The sequence below is a fragment of the Uloborus diversus genome, chromosome 3 (genome assembly GCF_026930045.1).
Source record: "Uloborus diversus isolate 005 chromosome 3, Udiv.v.3.1, whole genome shotgun sequence".
Lineage (NCBI taxonomy): Eukaryota > Metazoa > Arthropoda > Arachnida > Araneae > Uloboridae > Uloborus > Uloborus diversus.
The window spans coordinates 92,217,839-92,240,777 of NC_072733.1; the positions used below are offsets into that span (position 1 = coordinate 92,217,839).

The 22,939-nt window shown below is 34.6% G+C and overlaps 1 protein-coding gene across 1 annotated transcript; it reads right to left on the reverse strand.

The window, feature by feature from the left end:
* Positions 1-16,513: 16,513 nt before the first annotated feature.
* LOC129218849 (uncharacterized) lies at positions 16,514-17,986 on the reverse strand. The gene has a single exon (XM_054853171.1). It carries the CDS (start codon positions 17,984-17,986, stop codon positions 16,514-16,516), a length of 1,473 nt encoding a protein of 490 aa, XP_054709146.1.
* Between the last annotated feature and the right edge of the window lie 4,953 nt (positions 17,987-22,939).

Here is a 22,939-nt window from a genome sequence, read left to right on the forward strand (position 1 = left end):
TCGCTGTAAACATTCGCAATAAACTCACATTGAAAGAGACGCAGAACAGATTTTAACATGATAGATAATACGTGCTGTTTCAAAATGAGTTTCTTTGACTGTTGATTTTTTTTTTTTTTATATTCTTGATAATAGTAACTGAAATACGATCTGAGTGTGCTTCTCTTATGTTGTTGATGTTTTAATTTATTGGTTTTCTCTGAACAATGTTGAAGATTTTGGTTAGTTCATCAAGTTTTTTAACGATAAAAATGTCGTGAGAAAATCTGTAAAATATACTACCATTTAATGATCTAAGAAATACATTTCATCTCAGGAAATAATATAAAATTTTTCATTTAATTTGTAATTTCATGTTCATTTGTCTCAGTTTTTAGTTTTATAAAAAAAAATAATAAAATGGGGAAGGGATGGGTGGGAAGATATTGAGTCACTGCTCCTGTGCTCTGTGGGGCTCGTGAGAATTTGAGCGACCAGTGTCAGGCAGGCACCACGGTACTTGGAAATTTCTCACAGCCACACTACCATGCTCAGTTTTTAGAATGAAGCTAAACTAATCATTCCCTGCCCATTAAGCACATGTCACGATAATAAAAAGAGCAGCTCTAAAGCATTTGACCTAATTTGTCATTTAAATTTTTAACAACGAGCGTACATTTTAAGCACAGGGATGTTTTTAATATCGTCAGCCTCTGTGAGTCCGGGCCCCTATGCATTTGCCTCCTCTGCCTCCCTTTGTCGTTGGCCTTGCCAATGAATGATGAAGTAAAAATATTTACGAAAAATGTCATGTTATTTAACAAGAAAAATAGTGTTTAATAACAAATAATTTTATTAAAATGAAATGTAAACTAATTAAGCAAACATTTAAGCAGTAAGTGACGCCCCAAAACCAGTGCAAAAGAATTTACCATAGCTATTCAATAAATAAAAATTAAACTTACTTTTCTAAAAGGAACCTAAAAAAATGTATTTAAAAAAATTATGAACAAATCACAGTAACAATGATTGCTTCTGAATTGATAACTTTATTGACAAATAATTAAATGGATTAATAATAACCTACCATAAATAACAAGCACATATTATATGCATAACGCTTTTTTTTTTTTTTGAAAGAAGGTTACTTTTGGTATATTTTTTTTCCTTGCAGTGGTTTGCTTTCTGATTGGAATTGAATGGGGAAATTTACTTTTGTTTTGTTGCAAAATAAACTTGAAATTATCCGGCATGCCGGAAAATTCGAATTTTCAGGCATGCTGGTCAACCTTGCTATGTTTCTGCATGCCGGATAATGCGGGGTAATACGGTAATTATACAGTCTTTGCACACTCCCCCCCCCCTCCCATTTCCTGGAAAAAATATAAATGACACGTTTGGCTACCACCAACTACTCGCAATCAGTAGTCATTGGCCCCGGGAACTGTAAGCGGTTCCATTTTGATTGTTTCATGCTCCGAGCTTGTGTCGCTCCTTAACTGTACTAAATCATTATAGCCTAATAGGTGTGAGTTCATTTGTATGCTAATGATAATAATATATTCAGAGCTCTAAAAAAAAGTTTTTTTGGCCTTTGTTAATCTTGCCTGAATGAACTGATAATTGATAACAATTTGCAGATTGTACCAAAATCTTATTAAAATGTTCCCTACAAGGGGCAAGGGGCTAATGGACCTATTGGCCCATGGGCCTGTGCACCTTCATTTAAAAAAAATTATACGTTCAAAGTGTATAGAGCAGCCCTACTCAAAGGAGTTTACAGCAAATATTGTATAATTGATCAAAGTGATATGGCGTCAAGAAAAATTCAGAAAACTACAAGAATGGCACGCATACCTCTAAAGATTTGAGACAGGAACTTAACATTTTGTTTGATTTATGCTTCAAATTTGAAAGTTAATGATGATTATGAGTAAGATTTGAAGAAATTTTTTTTTACACATCCAGAGACTGCAATTTCAACCTTGTTATAGACTCATCAGTCTGGAATAGTCAATCACCAAGCTGAAGGCAGACGTCATCTCATTGAAGCTAAGAGTGCCAACAAACTCGTAACTAAATTTAACTGAGCAAATTACAAGGGTTCACAGCAGTGCTGTGCTTCAACTCGACAATCGAAGGGAATGCATAGGTATAAAGCAGAAAGTTACCGCCCTTAAGACTGGGTTAGGGCAGAACTACATGCAATATACTGACATCCCAGTCATGATATCCAGAGACTGCAGTTTCATCCTTGTTATGGGCTCATAAATCTGAAATGGTCAGGAACCGTGCTCGAGGCTGATACGAGACGCATTCAGCTTCCAATGAGATGATTTCTGTACGTTGCATGTCGTTCTACCTTAGTCCAGGCTAAAAGGTGATAAACTGCTTTATACCCATGCTCTGCTTTCAATTGACGGGTTGAACTGCACCATTGCCGGGGACTCTCGCAGGTGTGTTAAATTTATTTTAGCTACCAAGCTGTTGGCACTCTAAGCATCAATGAGATGACATCTGCCTCCAGCTTAGTTATTGACTGTTCCAGACTGATGACTCCATAACAATGACGAAACTGTAGTCTCTGGATGTCATAACCAGGCTGTCGGTATATTGCATGTCTACCTTAGCCCTGGATAACTTACTGCTGAATATGATTGTTCCATACATGTTTTTCTACAACAATGTAATTGTCTTTAAAAGTTGTGTTGTAATTAAAGTCACTGAAATAAAGTACTTTTTGAATACATATCTGTACATTAAAAGCTTTTCAAAAACTAATTAAAAAGTATGGCAAAAATCAAATCATCTTAGGATCCTGATTTTGCTTCATTAGTTTTTTAAAATGAAAACGTGGACACTTTAACCACTTTAATTTGGTTTTAAAAAAGTTGTTCATTATCTACATAGTTTAAAATTAATATGAAATGTTGATGTTCAATATTTTTCACGGATCATTCTTTTTGGAACACCCTGCATTATGATTCACTAATTTTCTCCATTTAAGGGTGCATTCGGGGGGGGGGAGGCTTGTCAAAAACATCTTATTCCAACATTTCCCTATTGTTAGTATTGAATACAAAACAAGTTGCTTCAAATATCTCGAAAATTACTTTATGCAGACACAGCCATTAACCTGCCCACTGCAGTATAAATGTTTAAAAGGTGCACTGAATTTTACTAGTGCCAAACTCGTCAGTAAAAACTTGAAATTGAAACAACCATCAATCAATTAATTTTTAGAAATATCTTGTTTTTTTTATGTTTTTTATTTTTGAAAGGGGACACATCTGCTCTTTCTCGATACCATCTGGTTGTGCCCAAGTTTTTATGCACGATATTTAGTATTATGTAGCAAAATTCTGAAAAGAGGACTAAATTTTATGCATAAGGATAGCATTAGAAACACCATCACCTCACTACTATCCTTGATTACAAAAGCTTTAATTTGTCAAAAACCAATCCATTTTTTTTTAAATTAAATTTATATAGGTCTTGAATGTTTATATTCTGATGGCATTGAAACTTCATTGACTCGACAGTCTTTTGTGAGCCCAAGAATCTTTTTTGTATAAAAATATTCTTATTTTATTATGTCTTATACAAAAGTTATGTCTTATACAAAAGCCCTTTCTCAAAATTAATAAATTTGATTCAATTATAATTACTTTGTCAATGAAATAAAATTTTTAAAATTATGAAATAAGAAACAGAATTTAAATGGCATTAATTTTTACTATTTAAATTCAGGGACCTTTGGGAGTCACTGTAGACCCCTTGTCAGCTAGGCGTTGCCAGCCCTCCATAAACATATCACTTAGATTCCAAGCTTGGCCCACTATAATTGGGGCAAACCTAACCTGGGAATATTGTGAAGGCGATGCAAATCCTAATCACAGCATTACAAAACTGCCAGTTTAGGTTTACCCCAGGCAGACATGGCCTCTTGTTAACCCCGTCGAAATTTAAACTTCCTATAAGCAGGTCTGTCATTTAGAAGGGTCAATTGCCTCACCCCTAGCTTTGAGAAATTAATGTTACATATAAGGGGTTGTAGTTTTTGCAATAAAACTTGCATTGAGTAAACACCCTCCCCCACCCCTCAAACCTTGGAAAAATTCGAAATGACAAGCCTGCTCATACGAAGTGTTACCAGTTCAGAAATTCTAAAAAATTAAGAATTTCTGTACTTATTCATGTCTTGAGCAAATCAATGTGATTTTAGCCAATTGTAATAATTACTGTGAAGAGGAAACAATTACCTTTTCACAGATTATAGGTAGTTCAAGTATTTGGTAAATATTCACTTTAAATTACTTCAGAATTATCAGAAGATCAGTTTTCAGTGGCTGATTTTTGGGCTTAAGTTGAAATAAATTTTCGGGAATTGTCTATAATTATCATTATAATTGGCTAGATAGCCCACTGCGAGCTTTGGCCTTCTTCAGGAGATCCCGCCAGGCTGTCCTCCTCATTGTCATTGATCTCCAGTTTTTGATTTTAATGAAATCAAAATCAGTGTCCACACAGTCGACCCGTCTCGTTTTTGGTCTACTCCTTGGTCGCTGTCCGAAAGGGACTGCATTGAAGACCGTCAACGCAGCTCTATCATTTTCCATTCTCAAGAGATGACCAGATCATCTCATTGTTTAATTTGGTAAATTTCAAAATATTGATGACTCTAAAAAGTTTATTAAGTCTTTGTCTATCATAGAACTAAGTAAAAAAAAAAAAAAAGGCTGCAATTTTGAATCATCTTTATAGCCTTATGCGCCTGGGAGCCCCAGTTGCAAAGTTTGCCCAGTTTACAATTGCAACATGGTAGATCTGCCACTGCATCTTTAGATTTTTTTTTTTTAATTTGTCTTAATGCTGTAATAGATATTCTGGTCTAAACTCGGATTTTTTTAATGCAAAACCAAAATACATCGTAGCTTCAGAACAACAGTAAAGTATCTAATCCCAGATATAACACCAAGATATCTTACTGTTGCTTTGAGGGGACAACATAGGGTTTTTTTAAAGAAACACAACCGAGATTTTATTAGTATTTAAAATAAATTGATATGATATTCCGTTATCATTCTTTATTTTCAACTTTAAGTTTTTAATCACCAGTAGGGTTGCTGGAAAGGTAGGAAAAATTCTTAACATTTTTTGACTGTTCCACAACTCAACTAGTTTTTAACTCATAAGTAAAATGCATTTTAATATTTTTCGAAAAATATAAAAGGAATATCGTCTGCAATTTGAATTATGCGTAACTTCAACACACAGAAGAATCAAACTGAAGTATATTTACGAATTAAAATACACTGAATCAATTCTGAATTAAAAGAAATGTCAAACAGATCCCAAAAAATCCATATATTTTTTACATTATATTAGTCAACAATATAACAACTTTTTAGTAACGCTAACAAAATTCGTGGTTGTTTCACAGAATAAGATTGTATGTGACAAAACATAAGTTTCAAGGATTTTTCACAAATTAATTGTGCAAAGTACTAAATACAATATGAGTTAAAATATGAAAGCCATATCGTATGAAGATGAAGCCAAGCTTTCACGACTGCACACGGAGCATTTGAAAACAAAATTTATAAGTCTCAATACAAAATTTAACTAGCGTAATATCCATCCACGACTTGCAACATTCAAAAATTTGATTCATCTGGTGTTCAAATAATTGTTTAATTATACCAAAAATATCGTTCAGAGATTAAAAAATACAGAACTTTATAACAATCGCGACTATTATAATGAACTTTGTTTTCAAACACAGGTTGCAAGCAGCGGCGCTTACGCAGAGCATAAGCAGCATTGCGCTCCGCAAAGAGCAGCACTGCGAAATTCTCGCCAATTATTTTGGCAGCTTTCGAATTTCGCCAATGCACTGTAATTGAGAGGATTTCAAAATTCACTACCCGGCGCCCAAAGTTCCCAGCTTCCTAAATGCTCGGCGCCCAAAGTTCCCGGCGCCCAAAACGTTCGGCGTCCAAAGTTACCGGCGCCCAAAACGCTCGGCGCCTAAAATGCTTGGCGCCCAAAGTTCCCGGCGCCCAAAGTTCTCGGCGCCCAAAGTTCTCGGCGCCCAATGTTCCTGGCGCCCAAAGTGCTCGGCGCCCAAAGTTCCCGGCGCCCAAAGTTCCCGGGGCCCAAAGCGCTCGGCGCCCAAAGTTCCCGGCGCCCAATCTTCCCATTTCGTAGTTCGCCCGCCAAGTATCTGCCAAACTATCATCCTCCCTCTTCTCCTTTTTCATCACAGCTACTTCCATTAGAACCTCCTCCCACCTTCAACTCCTCAGAAATATGGATAGATCTTTTAAATTGTGTATCTTGTTTGGCGGGAAGCTTTTTGCTCACCAAGCAACCACTTCACTTTGAAAAGCTACCAGTCTATATACGTCTGGTCTGCTAATTCTATATTAGCTACCAGTTTGTTTCGCACTCTTGTCTTCTTTAAGAGGTTTTCCATCTCCAGCTCAGTCACTTTCCTATGCCGGGCTGATGAGTGCTAATAAGCACGAAACTGCAGTCCTCGGCTGAAAATGACTGAGCTGGCGGTGTATTTCACGTACTTTTGCTTTAGCCCTGGCTATAATGGGCGGTAATTTACTAAATATACCTTGCCTCGCGTTCAATCTTCGAGTTGAACCGAACCATTGCTTCGGTCACTCGTCTGGTTTGCTAATTCTATATTAGCTACCAGTTTGTTTCACACTCTTGGCTTACTTAAGAGGTTTTCCATCTCCAGCTCAGTCACTTTCCTATGCCGGGCTGATGAGTGCTAATAAGCACGAAACTGCAGTCCTCGGCTGGAAATGACTGAGCTGGCGGTGTATTTCACGTTGTTTTCATTTGTTGTTCTGTTTGAGATAGCTTTTTGTACTCTGTTCAATGAAAATAGGTATCAGTAGAAAAGTTCTAAGTCTTTTCTTTCAGTTGCAATATGTTGTGGCAACACAGGAATTGTGCTAAAAAGAGCAGGCCAGGATCTATACATTTTGGGCCCCACCTGCAACAAAATATGTAGGGCTCCTCCCTAGTGGCCAGCAGTGTCTATTTGTAAAGTGAATTAGTCTTAGTGCTAGTTTTTTTCTATTTTTTCTTCAATTTCTAGGGCAGTTAGTCCCTTTAAGGACGCGGGCCCCTCGCTCTGCTGGTACGCAGATGTACGCCTGCTGAGTAAAGTTACATGTTTCTGGTGCAAGGGATTAAGAGATAGGACATTTTAATTTTGCCTTTATGAACTGGGAGAGTAGCTCTTATTGCTCTTTGTACTATAAGTTGTACAAAAAAGGCTTGAAAAAGAAAGTTAGTTGAGCTTGAGATTAATAAAAAGTATGAAATATTATATTAAAATTAATTGAAAATGGAGAAAGCCAGGGAAAATTAGCCGGCACATATGGAATTTCTAAAACTACAGTGTCTAATATAATTAAAAACAAGGAAAAAAATAACAAAATTATTTGAATAGTATTTTTAATTATTGTTTTACTTTCAATAATGTTAAACAAGGAAAGTGAGTTGAACAGAAAGAATAAGGGTGAATTACTCAAAAAATGAATACATGGTGCCAGGAATGACAAAAAATAAAAAAATCATTACCGCCCTTTATAAGTTGACCACCTGTCTAAGTTGACCACCAAAGTACTGCACCGCAAGTGGTCAACTTACACAGGTTTCACTGTAGCCACATTCAGTTCAAGTTAAAAAATGAAAGAACTAGAAGGAAGAGTTCCTCTAACTTCCAGTTCTTTAATTTTTTCTTGATTTTCATTAATTAAATAAAAGTGCTTTGTATTAATTCTAGTAATATTTTCTTCAAATATAGCGCACCTTCATTTCTGAATAGTATACCAATGTTATTGTCATTCTATTAAACTCGGTAACTATTCTGCGGGAATGTGACTAAGTATAATTAGCAGTTACTCAACCTTGATGAAATTTTGGTTCTTTAAAACCGCTTTTACGAATCCAATTTCACAAGAGAAAAATTTTATCAGTTTGTACTGCTAAAACAAAACATATTTTATCGCTTGAAATTTGCAGTTACAAAACCTTAATTCCATTTTGCTGCTTCTAAACCATTTTTATGAAATTCCGTAACTTCTTTCCTTTTCTGCCAACAGCTAACTTGATTGTCAATTTCTTTAGCATTACACTCAACATTAAGAAAAAAAAATTGATGTGTGCATGTGTGTTTTTGTTCGAGTTTTAAAAGTAAATATTTATTCTTTCGTGGCTCCTGAGAAAAGTCACATTTTGGCGCTCGAAATATTTCTACTTCGATTCAGTGTTACATAATAGGTACATCCATCGTTTTACTGCCTCTCTTTCTGAGCAAGCGTTGATCATCATGGGGCCTCTCGAATTGCGTAAATCCCGAACTGTCCCAGATACCCATGGCTTTCAAGGCAACCTAAATCCCACCTCGAACTTGGCCGTGACTGTTAAGACTGGCCCCTCTTTAAGGGGCCCGATGGAAAGGGTCCCTCAACTAAGTCCTACTTCTGCTTCCTCTTAAAGTGGAAGGTTTCCTCCTCATTGTAGGGTTGTTGAACTTGAAAAAAAATGCCTGAGCTTCGGTGGGCGTTGCACTGGGCTATCTGGGATATGATCAGGGAAAAGTTGGCGATTCTGGTGTCCTTTCGATTTCACCATTTTCATTTTCTGCCCGTGGGGTCTCGGGTGGTGGCAAGATAGAAATAGGCCACTTTTAGTAATACAATTCATATTGAATGAGTAATTGTAAGTCTTATTGATGTGATTTTATTTTCAAGAGAATTAACATGGTACGTAATATATATTTGCTCTCTTAAAAAGGCCCCCATTTAAAAAAATAATAATAATAAATGAAGAAAAGAATTTTACAAATGCGTGGAGATACTACTTTAATTGGGATTGCCTATTGTAAATATCAAAACCGTAACTTTTATAATTATCTGCAGTATCACATTAGTTTCTTATCGTCTTAATATTGACTGGTAATCTAGCTTTATTTATTACGTCTCGAATTTCGCCCACATGGATAATCAATGCGTATTCAAAATTTTTTGTAAACCCGAAACTTGATTATTTAACTTGGAAGCTGACAATGTACAACTTTGCATTTCACGAAAAATGACATGAAATGCATAGATTATGGGGAAAAAACTTTAATATTTTTTCTACATAGGCCTGGCGGCCTTGCATGTTACCACCGAATACTAGCTTGACTTTTTTTCTCCGACTGAAAATTTTGCGACTACCAAAACAATCAACATTAACCCCCCCCCCCCCCCCGTTTAATGCTTATTGACGCGAGTCATGTGATATTCATTCCGGCAATAATCTAAAAGAAAATTGCTTTCACAAACAGCCGATATTGCTATCTTTAGATGCAAATAAGGAAATACAAGAAAAGTGATCATTAGTTACACGGATGACACAGCAACGTCTTTGAAAGAAAGCATAGGAAAAGTAGATCAATAGCAATGACATTCATTTAAAAGAGAAAACACGTTTTGATGAATTTCTAATGAGTTTATTGTGACGTAGAATGTTCTTTTATAGTTCTTGACTCTTCAACTGTCAACTGTTCACAAAATGGGAAAATATGTTAACCTCTTTTTCAGTGCAACTCAGAGTGAACCCACATTACTGGAGAGAGGGTTGAATATTTCCCTGCGGTTAGCTGCGGTTTGCCCTTGTTTGGGTGTTTTATTCATTATCATCTGAGCTCCCCATTTGAGGGTAGTGGCTATCCTATTCCTGTGTTATGGTGCACTTTAGTTTCAAAATGCAATAATAGTTAAATTTAATCATAACTTATTTCGTAAAAAAAGAATAAATTAGCAAAAGTCAATTATTTCTACAACGTGCAAAACCATCATCTAGAAAGTTTAGAACAAATCGCAATATAGGTCTTTCAGAAAGTCGAGTATGCAAGATATACTTTCCTGAAGGATGCCCAGAGACTTATAGATCCCCAGCCCAAAGACCACCCTCCCTTCCTCCCCCCCCCTAAAAAAACCCAAACTCAAAAGCATTGCTATGACCCCAGACGCTTGCAAAATTAGCATTTTTAAATTGATAACAAGATTTTTTTAAAAGCTATTAGAGTTTTTAATCTAAAATGAACCTCATTTATAACAGCTGAAGTCTTATTTGCTTAACTATTCTGGTGTGTGTTAAGCACAAAAGTGGCATCTGCAGTCGAAATCCAACTTGCTTTTGAAATTGCTTTTTAAATTTTCGCCTCCATACAATTGATTCATATAAAACTTTTTCAGAACTTTTTAAAATGTAATTTTCTTTCTCAAGAGACCATAGAACATTGTATTTAAGTAAAATACGTTACAAAAAACAACCTACTGACAACTACCAAATTTCGTTAAAGAGTACAGGTACGATTTTAGGGCTCAGCACGTCAGTACTGTTCACATATCAAACGTTTTTCTATAACAAGAGAATATTATTTACCTACAATCTTGTAAATCTTATGCAATCTTCTCAATGTCATTCTAAATGTTATCGTCGCAAAATGTCACGGATGACATTTAAAATAGGAGAAAACAATAATGAAAAAGGGAATCATTATTACAAATTTCACTAGAATTAAACGAGCCGTATAGCAACATCGAAACTGTATGATTAATTAGTTATAATAAAAGAAAAGTCAAAGTCAATTCTATCTTTCGTTCTATTTAATATGGTTAATGTTTCAGAAAGTTCTAAGTATCAACATTTTATGGCAGAAAGTCTCCAGCATTCGAATACTATCATTTAAATTTAATTACATTTTGATCCCGTGGGGGCTACTTCTGCTTTGCCCCAAAGTTTCCGATCTGGTTACGTCAAATGCTGACAAGCACTGGGGAACCCCGAAAAATTAAAAGTGAAAAGTATCACACATGTATTAGTGTAGGAGAATTAAAATATAAAAATGCATTAAAATTGAATAAGTAATAAACGAGATGGAGAACATAATTTTTGCACAATTTTTAATCGGCAATAAGGAAAATAGACATTGGTTTCAAAGCAGTAAACAACAATGAAAGAATGTTGAGGAAAAAAATCCATAATTTGAAGCTATATATTGTCGCCTCAGAGCAACACTGAGACATACAATCCCAGAAATAACATTAAGATATCCTACTGTTGCTCTGAAGCAACGATATGTATTGTGCATTCATGAGGAGAAGGCACTTCGGCACGCCTTCCCGAAAACAGAGCTAATTTTAGCGCGGGGGTGATCGCTACTGCTTGCAATTGAGACAACCCTAATTTTGGCGGGCATTTAAATTTGCGAAAATGTCTTTGTGTTCTTTCCTTTCGATTCTAGCTTCGCTTAATTGTCGTCTGCGGGGAATCTTTACTTTTTAAACTGAAAATTTCAGAACTCTAAATATTGCATATACAAAAAAAAAAGTAAGGTATTTGCTAGTTTACTGCACAAATTCTACGTGTTATTTCAAAAATGGCTCGTATTCGCAAAGTAACAACAAACACAATTCGAAAATGTATTAATTCTTCATTGTATTCGAAGTAAAACAGTTCGAAATATTGCAAAAGTAGTTCATTTATCCCATACCACTGTGTAATATTTAATAAACGCTTTAAAGAAGAAAATTGGATCGAAATAAGGTGAGAAATGGTTGACCAGCAAAGTTAACAAAATGCGATTAGAGATTTATAATTAGAAAATCTGTGAAAAATCCACGTTTGAGAGCTGTAAAAGTTTCAGCAGAATAGAAGGAAAAATTTCACCTGCAACTGTTCACCGTGTTTTCAGAAAATGCTTACTTAGTGTGAAAAACAGAAAGGTTAGGATTTCCTTCTCAAAATCAATGATAAATTAACCCGAAACGTATAGAAATACACTGCAAATCTTTAAATACTTTTTAGTCGAACACTTGTCTTTGTAGGACATTTTTTTTTTTTTTTGGAATTGAAGTTGGGAGGGGATTTCTTAGAAAATTACAGAACACTCGTCTTCTTCCAAAGCGATAACGATGGCTAACTGGCAACCTTTCTCAGTGTTGGTCTGAAGCCTCATCCCCAAAAGACGCATATAGAATCGTCCGATACCACGTGTTGGGGGCGTGGCCAAGTGCCAACTGCAGAAAAACGGACAATATTCGTAGTTAGATATCACATTTTGCTCCCTTACGTAAAGTCGACGAAGTTTCATTTTCACAGAGTGATTTTTTTTTTTAATTTAAAGAATAAAAACTAATGAATAAGTTCAAAATATGTGCATATTTCTTCTTACTTTTTGTACGACACTGTCATTTCCTGCATTTCAAGAACCTCTTTTACTCTGCTTTCAGCATCAAAAGTTTGTAATAATTTAGATTATCCAAACACAAGCAGCGGTACTAAAAAATTTAAATCTCTCTTACTTCTAATTCTTTCACTCTTCTCTTTTTCTTTTCTTTTATAAGCTGATGAAAACTGAACAAAAAAATCTGTTCAAGAAAATGAAACATGGAACTGAGTTAAGGTTCCTATAATAGAAAAGTTTTGTTCAAATTCGATAACTAGCACAAATGCTCTCGAAAGGGAGAGGCAGATTCAAACCTGCCGAGTATTCATTTCTCTCACTTCAAATGCGTACTTTCTGTTTTATATTTTTAATTTTAATTAAACTAGCTTGTTGATCTCTTTTTTCTCTTTCAGTGAGACTTTAAAGGAATTTTCAGCTTACTTCATACTTTCTTCTTTTTTACCGTTATTTTAATTTATACCTTTTTTCTTCCTGTTTTCATTAGAGTTCTCTTGTAATATGCCGAAGGAAAAAAAAAATTCAGAACGTTAACATCGAGGGGATAATACTGCCGTGGGCAGGTAAACGGTAGTACCTGCAAAAATGAGTTTTCGAAATATTTGTAGAAATGGGTTTTGGATTCAACGCTAATAGTTGGAAAATATCAGAATTACTTTTTTTTTGCGTTTTTTCTGAACGGAAACCAAATAAGCGAGCTTGTACAATAAAGCTAACGTACAACAAATGGAAAAAATGAAAAAAAATAATAATAATTAATTTAATTAAATTAATTAAAAATTTGCCGTTACTGCGCTTTACTTGCCCGCTGCAGAATAGTCTGGGAATGCTAAATATAAATTTAAATGGAGTGCAGTTATATGTGTAACTTTCGAATAGTTACTTTAAAATCTTATAAGTTACAAGGACATATAGTTTCTGAAAGCAATAAGCTTCTTGAATATGGCGGATGGAGAAATAAAAAACAAATGTTCATCAATCCAGTCTTAGAAGCTGAAAGTTAAAAAAAAGAGAAGATTATGAACTCCAAATGTTGTTTTCTTATGTCAGCAAATACTCCAAAATACTACGATGTTGAAAGAAATTTATGGTCCGAAATATAGGTCGTAATAAATGCTCATCGCAGGAGGCTGGCAAGAAACAAACAATTAAAAAAGTATCGGATTTCAAAACCGCTTCGCTTTCCTTTGCAGCAAGAGCGTCAGGTCCGGCAAGTAGGGTAGTTCCTTCCCTGGAGCCAAACGATTCGACTTTCCCTAACCTTGTTTGCTTTTACTTTCGAAGAAGAAAAGTCTTTCATTTCGAAGACACCGTGTGATCAATAGAGCAATAGGTTAGAATGCAGAAAAAGCGATAATAAATCTATGAAAGGAAATAAAATCGAATCAAAGAAAATCCTTTAATCTTCTTCAGAACTTGGTAATGTTAATGAAATCGCTTACCAATGAATTCATTTTGGAAATATTTTCAGGACTTTAATTCAGTGGAATCATGTTATTATTTTTAAAAATACTGGGAACTCTTTTACTGTTCTGTGTCATTAAAAAAAAAATGAAATTTTGATTTTTATTCATATGTTTATTTTTCGGAGGATGGTGAAATGAAGAAAAAGGTACAACAAACCAGTAAATGAACACGTAGAGATAATGGACAAACACAACATTTCCAATTCTTTAATTTCGGTTAGTTTAAAAGAAAACAAGTTATCCAATTCACTGGTCGGTCGACCTTGTATTATGTTTCATTTGTTTTATTATGCTGCAGTTCCCCCTTTTTATGCAATTGCTGATATTTTAGTTCTTCAATTTCTTATTTACTGAAACGTGTTAAAAGGGAGGGAGAACTTTGAGACTTGAGGTTCACACCCCAAGATGCAAACCAATTTCATGCGAATTTTCATGAAAATCGTCCGAACGGTCTTGGCATTAGGCGATTTACTGGTCGCAAACAGACATACGTAAACCTAGACAAACTTACTAGTTTATAATTAGTAGGGTTTTATTTATGTGATCTTTATGTCGAATGCTGTTACCTTGCTTGAAATTCCGCGCAGATACTATCATGAATATTTTTACTTAACTTAAGAACAAAACCCGTTCAATAGTTTTATCTATAGAAACTTAAAATCAAAGCTCATTCTTATCTTTGATTAGAGGTATAAATGGTCCTTTTATCATTTCTCTTGCTAAATATTTATAACCCTTTACGTAAAAAAAATTTCCTATTAATGTCACTTTAAAAGGAAATAAAAATACTCACTTTCGATACAATTCTTTAAAAACAATAAAATAATTTAAAAAATTAAAAATATATTTTTTGTGCCGTAGCCTATGAATAGCCCAGTAATTTCGAATTGTTTTCACTATCCCATTGATGCAAATTTTAATCATGTTTATTTAGTACTTAACCATTATTTCATTTTTTTAATTACATTCACTTATGTTCTTAATCATACGTGTACTTGAGAAATACAGATTATTTAATTAAATTCAAATTTCATTAAAAGACCCAAATTTTAACCACGCTTTTTTTTAAATTTATTTATATTTATTTATTTATTTATATTTTTCGCTTTTTTGTAATATAGAAATATTTTAAGGCATTTCAAATTTTTTTTAAATGATTTCGTTTTTTCTCTTTTTTTAATACATTTATTTTATACTAGCCGCCTTCGGCGACCAGCTGGTCCGCCTTTTTACGCCAGGGTTGCCGCCTTCGGCGGCTGCATAGACAATTTAGCGACGGTATTAATCAATGTTTTTCTCTATATATCAATATTATCATCTGCCTTTTTACGTCAGTGTTGCCGCCTTCGGCGGCTGCTTAAATAAGTTTCGTAGCGGTATCAATCGATCTATATCTATATCATTATTAATTTTAAAAAAATATTTTCTAGTTCTATCTCCAGTTCTGTCGTTTGGAATATTTTTAAAGGAGGGTAAAAGAACTCAGCAGTTCCAATTTTGGAGGTTTTAAATATTGTTCGTAAATTTGTTCATTTGGTCAAAATGTTACACAAGTAACCACATTACAACCATCAACTAAAACAAAACTAACTTTTATTAACATAAACAAAATAAAATTAAAACCATAGGAATGGTTCATGCTGGTATTTCAAGGGCCAGCGGCTCCCTTCAAAATCCACATTAATCGAAATCACAAAACCTAAAGCAATCTTTCAATTTAAACTTAAACTTAGGTTTGCTGTAAAAATTTGGTGAGATATTTTCTCGCCAAAAGAAACTAAAAGGGAGATTCAACACACTCCCCCAGGATGAACAATTGAAATGTTCAGCAAAATTCAAATATTTAACTTTTTTTTTTTTAAACATAATAACAATCAAATTAACATACTTACAAACTTGGTGTAAACTTCAAATGAATAACAGCTAACTAAAATATATAACAGTCTGAATTAGACATGAAATAACATAAAGTTCAATTTAAAAGTAAACAGAAATGACATTTTTATGCGGAAGATTTTTTTTTTACTGAGTCACTGACTCAATGTCAAGTTCTAAATTATACAGTAATTGTATAGGTCTCCTCACAACGCCTGAAGGCGTTCGAACAGCACAAGATCTAACTTTTGAGTCTCTGCCGAAAAAAAAGGTCTTTAACAACTCCTATTTTCCACATGTGTTTTGGAACCTTGTCTTCATGAACTATAACCACGTCTCCAATTTTGAATTTTGTAGGAGTATCCATTGGAACGATGCGATTTGCAGATCGAAGTTCCAGTAAGTACTACGTTCTCCAACGCTTCCAGAAATGGTTTAAAATTTGATCTTTGTATCTCAATAATTTCGTGAGGGTCTTTTTGTTGGATTTTGGTTCTGCCACAGAAGGAATATCAGGAAAGAAATTTGGGCGCTTGCCTATCAGAAAATGAGAAGGAGTTAGGGGAAATGGCTCGTTAATTTCATCATACACGTAAGTTAAAGGTCTTCCATTTATAACAGCTTCGATCTCAGTGAGAGTGGTTTGAATCTCTTCATAGCTCAAGCAAGATCGTCCTAAAACTTTCTTCAAGGGTGTTTTGACATAACGCACCATACGCTCCCAAAACCCACCCCACCAGCTGGCTCTAGGTACAATAAATTTCCACACAATTCGGTTTTTAGTAAAATACTGTTGAACCTCAGCTTTGGAAATCTTACTCCAAATCTCCTTCAGTAAACTATCAGTTTTGATAAAAGTCTTGGCATTATCACTGTATACAATTTTACAGAGTCCTCTACGTGAAACAAATCTTTTGAAAGCTTAAATGAAGGTTTCAGTGCTGAGGTCAGATGCTACTTCCAGATGAACAGCTCTAGTAACTCCACAGGTGAAGAGCACAATGTAAGCTTTTTCCGGGCCCGATTTAGTTTTGATAAAAATAGGGCCGGCGAAATCAACAGCACAGGTCTCAAATGGGGGTGATTCAATTATCCTATCCTTCGGTAAAAGAGCAATTTCTTCTTTGCCAGGTCTAACTTTAAATCTTTTGCAAATAATGCAAGATTTCAGCACAGATTTAACATATTTCCTTCCTTTGATGATGTAATATGTTTCTCGAAGATGCGCCAAGGTTGTGGCTACTCCATAATGATAAACTTTTTCATGGGCCTGAAGAATTAGCAGTTTGGTGAATTGTTCCCCGCCCGGGAGTATCCAAGGATTTTTTTCCCTTAGAGGCAGATCAGATAAGCGAAGTCTTCCCGATAAATATAATAAACCATCTTCATCCAATTTAGGGTTTAAATTGTATAAAGGAGAATTTTTATTGATAGGTTCTTCCCGTTTCAGGTCTTCAATCTCAAGAGTGAACACAGTTTGTTGAGTTAACTTTAACCAATATTTTTCCGATTTTGTAATTTCTGCAGTAGTAAGCTCAGCTGACAGCTTAGTCTTTTTCTTATTAATGTTATTAAGGAATCTGAAAATCCAAGCGGTGATGTTGTATACACGATTAAGTTTACTAAATTTTCTTAAATCCAGCAATGGTTCTGTAAGTAATTTAACATTGCAGGAAAGCTGAATAGAATTTAATTTGGACCTCTTTTCAATCAAATAATCATTATTGCTGGGAAGAATGTCATGCTTCGGCCAGCTTTCTTTAGGCATTGATAACCAATCTGGACCCTCAAACCATAATGTATTTTCTACAAGACTAGTTAAACTTTCCCCTCTGGTCAACAAATCTCCAGGATTGGCTTTCCCTGGAGTAAAATTCCAAATTCTGGGGTTAGTCAAAGACTGTATTTCTTCTACCCTATTTGCCACAAATGGCTTCCAGTTTATCGGTGAAACCTTTATCCAATGTAGCGCGACAATGGAATCTGACCAAATATGGACATCTAAAACATGAGAACTAAAAACAGTTTTTAAATATTTGCACATCCTAGCAGCTATTATCGCACCCATAAGTTCGAGGCGAGGGATTGTCAAACGTTTTATAGGGGAAACCCAACATTTTGCCCAAACAAGACTGGTCCGAATTTCATTATCAATTTTGGCACATCGAAAATATGCAACAGCACCATAAGCCTTAGGACTTACATCAGAAAAAATGTGAAGTTCTATGGTATCAAAATTTTCTAAACCCCCCGGAAAATATTTACGAGGTATTTCAAACTTGGGTAAATGATCAATTTCTGAACACCAACTTTCCCACTCGTATTTTAGATCATTAGGTAAGTTTTCGTCCCATCCTATACCTCGCTGCCAAGTTTCTTGCAACAAACTTTTCATCCTAACAGTAAATGGTAAAAGAATTCCAAGAGGATCAAATATCCTTAGAACAGTTTTCAAAACAACGCGTTTTGAAGGATTGATTTTACAATCCTCGCGAAAGTCTGGAACGTCAAAATGCAAGCTATTAGAATTGGTATTCCATAGTAAACCCAAGATCTTTAAGGTATCATTACGAAGTTCAGCTGTTTCACACACTCCCTTTTCTTCCCACAATTTTCGAAGTTTTACGGAATTAGTATTAAATTTCCGCAAATTCACTCCAGCTTCTTTAAAAATATCTGAAGCTGTCGATGATATGTAATACACTTCTTTATCAGATTTCGCACCAGATATCAAATCATCTACATAAATGGATGAATCCAAAATATTAACTACTTGGGGATGATTTTCATATTTTTTAATATGATGCTTGATCGTAGAAGCCAAAATAAAGGGGGAACAGCTTACCCCAAAAGCCGCCCTCGAAAATCTCATAAATTTTAATTCACCCCTTTCGTTACTAAACCATATAAATTTCAGGTAATTCCTGTCCTCTTCCGCAATTCCAATTTGCAAAAAAGCTTTTTCTAAATCGGCGCAAAATGCAACATTATGTTTCCTAAAACTAAGTATTATATCAAGAACGTTTGGATTAAGATTAGGTCCGGGGAATAAACAATCATTCAAAGAATTTAAATGTTTCTCCTTTGAAGAAGCATCAAACACCATTCTAACTTTAGAGGTTACCTTATCCTCTCTTAGTACTGGTCTATGAGGCATAAAATAACTATTTTCGATTTTTGAATCAGAACATGGTTCTATAACCCCATTACGTTTCTGTTCCAAAACAATAGCTTTATAACTTTCAAATAAATTAATGTCCTTTTCAAGTTTTCTACTTAAATCGTCAAAGCGATTTCTTGCAATTCTGAAATTATTCGCAACTTTAGACTTATCTTCCTTCCATAATAAAGAAGTTTCGTATCTGTTATTTACAAACTTTAAGTTAGATTCAAATTTATCAATTATTGCCTTTTCTACTTCTGAAACATTTTCCCTAGATTGCATAATCCCGAGTGATTCCAATTCCCACAAAAATCTTAAGCTTTCGATCTCATTATCAGGGCTTAGCTTGCTACTTACGACTGAGAAACTACAAACAGATTTTCTTTCCCCTTTCATTGACCCATCCTCTACAAAACCGCAAAGCGAGTACCCCAACAAACTATCACACAGAAAGAGTGATTCTGTTAACTTTTCAACCGGTCCATAACAGATTTGGTAAAAATAATCCGCACCAATTAATAACTCGATTTGAGAACCACCTACGTTATCACAACTCGAAAACTTGTATGACACTAGCTTAGTCATAACTTCTTTGCTAAGTGGTGGAGAGTGAATACTAACACTCGAAATCACATCTGTTACTAACGCTTCAATATGAATACAACGCGATTTATCACCTACATGAGATAACTTCAACTCAACGACATCAAAATTTTTAATTTACGGTTTAAAAGCTCCAAATGAAAATATCTGAAGTCTTTCTTGCCTTAAAACTGGAGGGTTTAATTCTGAAATTAAATTTTCTGTGACATAAGTTTTTTGACTTCCCGTGTCATGAAGAATTAAAGACAATTTAGAATTCGAATTAGATTCCACCTTAGCGCATGAAGTTTGCAAAATTACCTCTTTAGTATTTACATTAGTAATATTTTTCCGACAATGAGAAACTGAAGTAATAATTGATTCTCCCCCAGTATCTCTGTTTACATTTGCGGGTTTGAAAGTTTTATTGGTATAAATTGATGTGTGATGAAAGTTATCATTGCATATTTTGCAGCTCTCAGTTTTAAATTTGCAATTTGGGGATAGGTGATATTTACGAAAACAAACATAACATCGCCCAGTCTTCCGCAATTTTTAACGTTTGTCAGAAATAGGCTTCGACTTGCATGATTTCGAATCATGTTCTGTTGAATCGCAAAATATACAAACACTTTTTGAATTTGTAGTTAATGTAGAAGTCGTGGGAATATTCCATTTGTAATTACTAGTCTGCTGTTTATTTTTTTCTTTTTTACTACTTGAAGAATATTTTTCAGAATTCTGCAGATGAATTGTTGCTTCACGAGATTGAACTTCATTTTTTATAAATGTTAGAAGTTCATCGATGTCCATATCTGGCATACTTGACCGTTTACGATTGAAATCCAAGGCCATTTCAGTTGGAATTAATTTCAATAAAATAGGTGCAAGCAAGTGTCCGTAACTACCGGCTGTAACACCGAGGGAGTTTAAATTTCGAATTTGAACTTCAACATTATCATAAAGTTCCCTTAAGTCCCTTATGTGATAGGAATTTTTCACTGGTTTTAAATTTAACAGCTTACTCCCATATGCGCATTAATGACTAAATCATTTCTACCATATCTGTTTTTCAACAAATCTACAGCTGATTTGTAATTTTCTGCCGTAAGTGAAAATCCTTCAACAGCATTATAAGCGCTGCCACCAAGTAGAGATTTCAAATATGAAAATTTGTCGATAGGAGATAAACTTTTGTTTTTATCAATGGCATTAGAAAATTGGCCCCAAAATTCCAACCAGCAACTGCTGTCCCCATAAAACTTAAGTATGGTAAGTTTAGGAAGTTTCATACAACGCTCAATTTTGAAGGATTGAGAATTACTTTCATCTTTCGAGATTGATGACTCAAACAATTCCTTTTGACTTTCAGCAGCACGTTCATTTAAAAACTTAGTAATCTTGTACCGAAATTCTATTATTCTTTCGCTATAATGTTCAGAAGTTTCTATTTCATTTTCAAATTCTGACTTGGCAGTCAGATCTTGGATATCCGAATTTAATTTTTTCAAGCAGTCGTACTTTTCATTTAATTGGTCTTTATAAATATTTAAAAGATCAATTTTCTGCTCTGCTGCGATTTCCTCACTTTCTAGTGCTGTATCTATTTTGTTACACAGTTTTGAAGTCTGTGTTCTTAAACCTCCGCGTTTCTTCTTTAGGATTTCTAATATACTTGTCATTTTCATTCAATGCAATATTTACAACAGGTATAATAATAAACTGAGCTTACCTGTGTAAATTTCAAGACTTTTCAGATTCAGATGATCACAATATCAAATCCTGTCGCGGACGCCAATAAAAGAACTCAGTAGTTCCAATTTTGGAGGTTTTAAATATTGTTCGTAAATTTGTTCATTTGGTCAAAATGTTACACAAGTAACCACATTACAACCATCAACTAAAACAAAACTAACTTTTATTAACATAAACAAAATAAAATTAAAACCATAGGAATGGTTCATGCTGGTATTTCAAGGGCCAGCGGCTCCCTTCAAAATCCACATTAATCGAAATCACAAAACCTAGAGCAATCTTTCAATTTAAACTTAAACTTAGGTTCGCTGTAAAAATTTGGCGAGATATTTTCTCGCCAAAAGAAACTAAAAGGGAGATTCAACAGAGGGGGAGGGGAGACACAAACTGCTTGAACTTCATGCAAATTTTGTCGAAAAATAACAAAAAACACTTCCACTTTTACTTGAAAGCATTGTTTTTTCAAAGTCATGGTGTGTGGGGGGTGGGGCATTGACACCCCGTTGAAGTTCCTTAAATAACGGGCATGTCTCTTTCTTGCTCTCCATCTACTATATCGACCTCTGCATTTGTCTATCTATCTATCTATCTATCTATACGATCTATGCGTATCTACCTCTGACAGTAATTAACAATGTTTTCAAATCGCAGCGGCGCCCTCCCCCCCCAACCCCCGTTGTTGTTCTTTAAATAACGAATTCTGTCTATCTCTCACAGTACATCGACCTGTAGATTTATCTTTCTCTAGATCCATGGAAATTTACCTCTGATAGTAACTAACAATCTTTTTTCAAAGAAAAAAGTATTAATTCGAGAACAAAATTAAAAAAAAAAAAAACACATTTTTTGTACACTCAATGTATATCTATCTACCTATTCGATCCATCTCTAAGTTTTCTCATCTATCTCTATTTATTTTGATCTAACCTCCAAACTTATTCCCTAACAAAAAGAAAATCATGCAAAAAAAGAGCGCTTACTTATTTATTAAAATGCACAAAAAATTGATGTCTTTGTGGTACCCGGAGTTTGCCAAAGTATAAAAATCATTGTTTTTATTGAAATTCAAAAAAAAAAAAGTGACTGGGACCAAAACGATCCGATGTGGTCCGTCTGATTAACCGAAATCGAATGTGTAGCAAAACATCCGGGGGGGGGGGAGAAACAAATGAAATACATGGAAAGAAGAAAAAAGCGAATGAATCCTACGAAAGGAAGAAAAGAAAAAAGCAAGTTACGCACTTCAGTTAGATCACGTGGTTGCGTTACGTCATATTCGCAGCGGTCAGCGGACAGTAGATCTTCGGTGAAGCGATAGCTCATATCTTCTTTCTGCCTTTAGAAAATTGTAAAAAAAAAACTTTTGAACATTTTTGAAAACTTTTTTTTCTGTAGAGGGTGAAATGTTCTGGCTACTACATAGTAAAATTGTAGAAAAGCGGTTATTATATTTTTCACGAGATGCGTTTAGAAAAAAATTAAACCCAGAAAAAAAGCAAAATAAAGGTTTTTTCAAAAATTCATAAAAAATGCAAAAATTGCTCTATCTTCAAAATTTTTTTGTTCATCATATTTAAAATTAAATTTTGGACACTATAGTGTAAAAAATATTTGTCTGGCGCGATTGGTTCGGGGTTTGTGAGGAAAAGTACTAAAAAGTGCTAAAAATCACATAAAACATTAAATAACTTTTTTTCTAGTTAAAATATCAAAAATCGAAGCCCGAGGTGCACAACTTCAGCAAAAACTACACCTGTGTACCAAATTTCATCTTTCTAGGCCTTACCGTTTTCCCGGGATGCGCGCCACAAACACACACACACACACACACACACAAACATCTTATTT

Excerpts from the sequence above, each read along its gene's own strand:
- LOC129218849 (XM_054853171.1), bottom strand. The coding sequence starts at position 17,986 with ATGAAAAGTTTGTTGCAAGAAACTTGGCAGCGAGGTATAGGATGGGAC.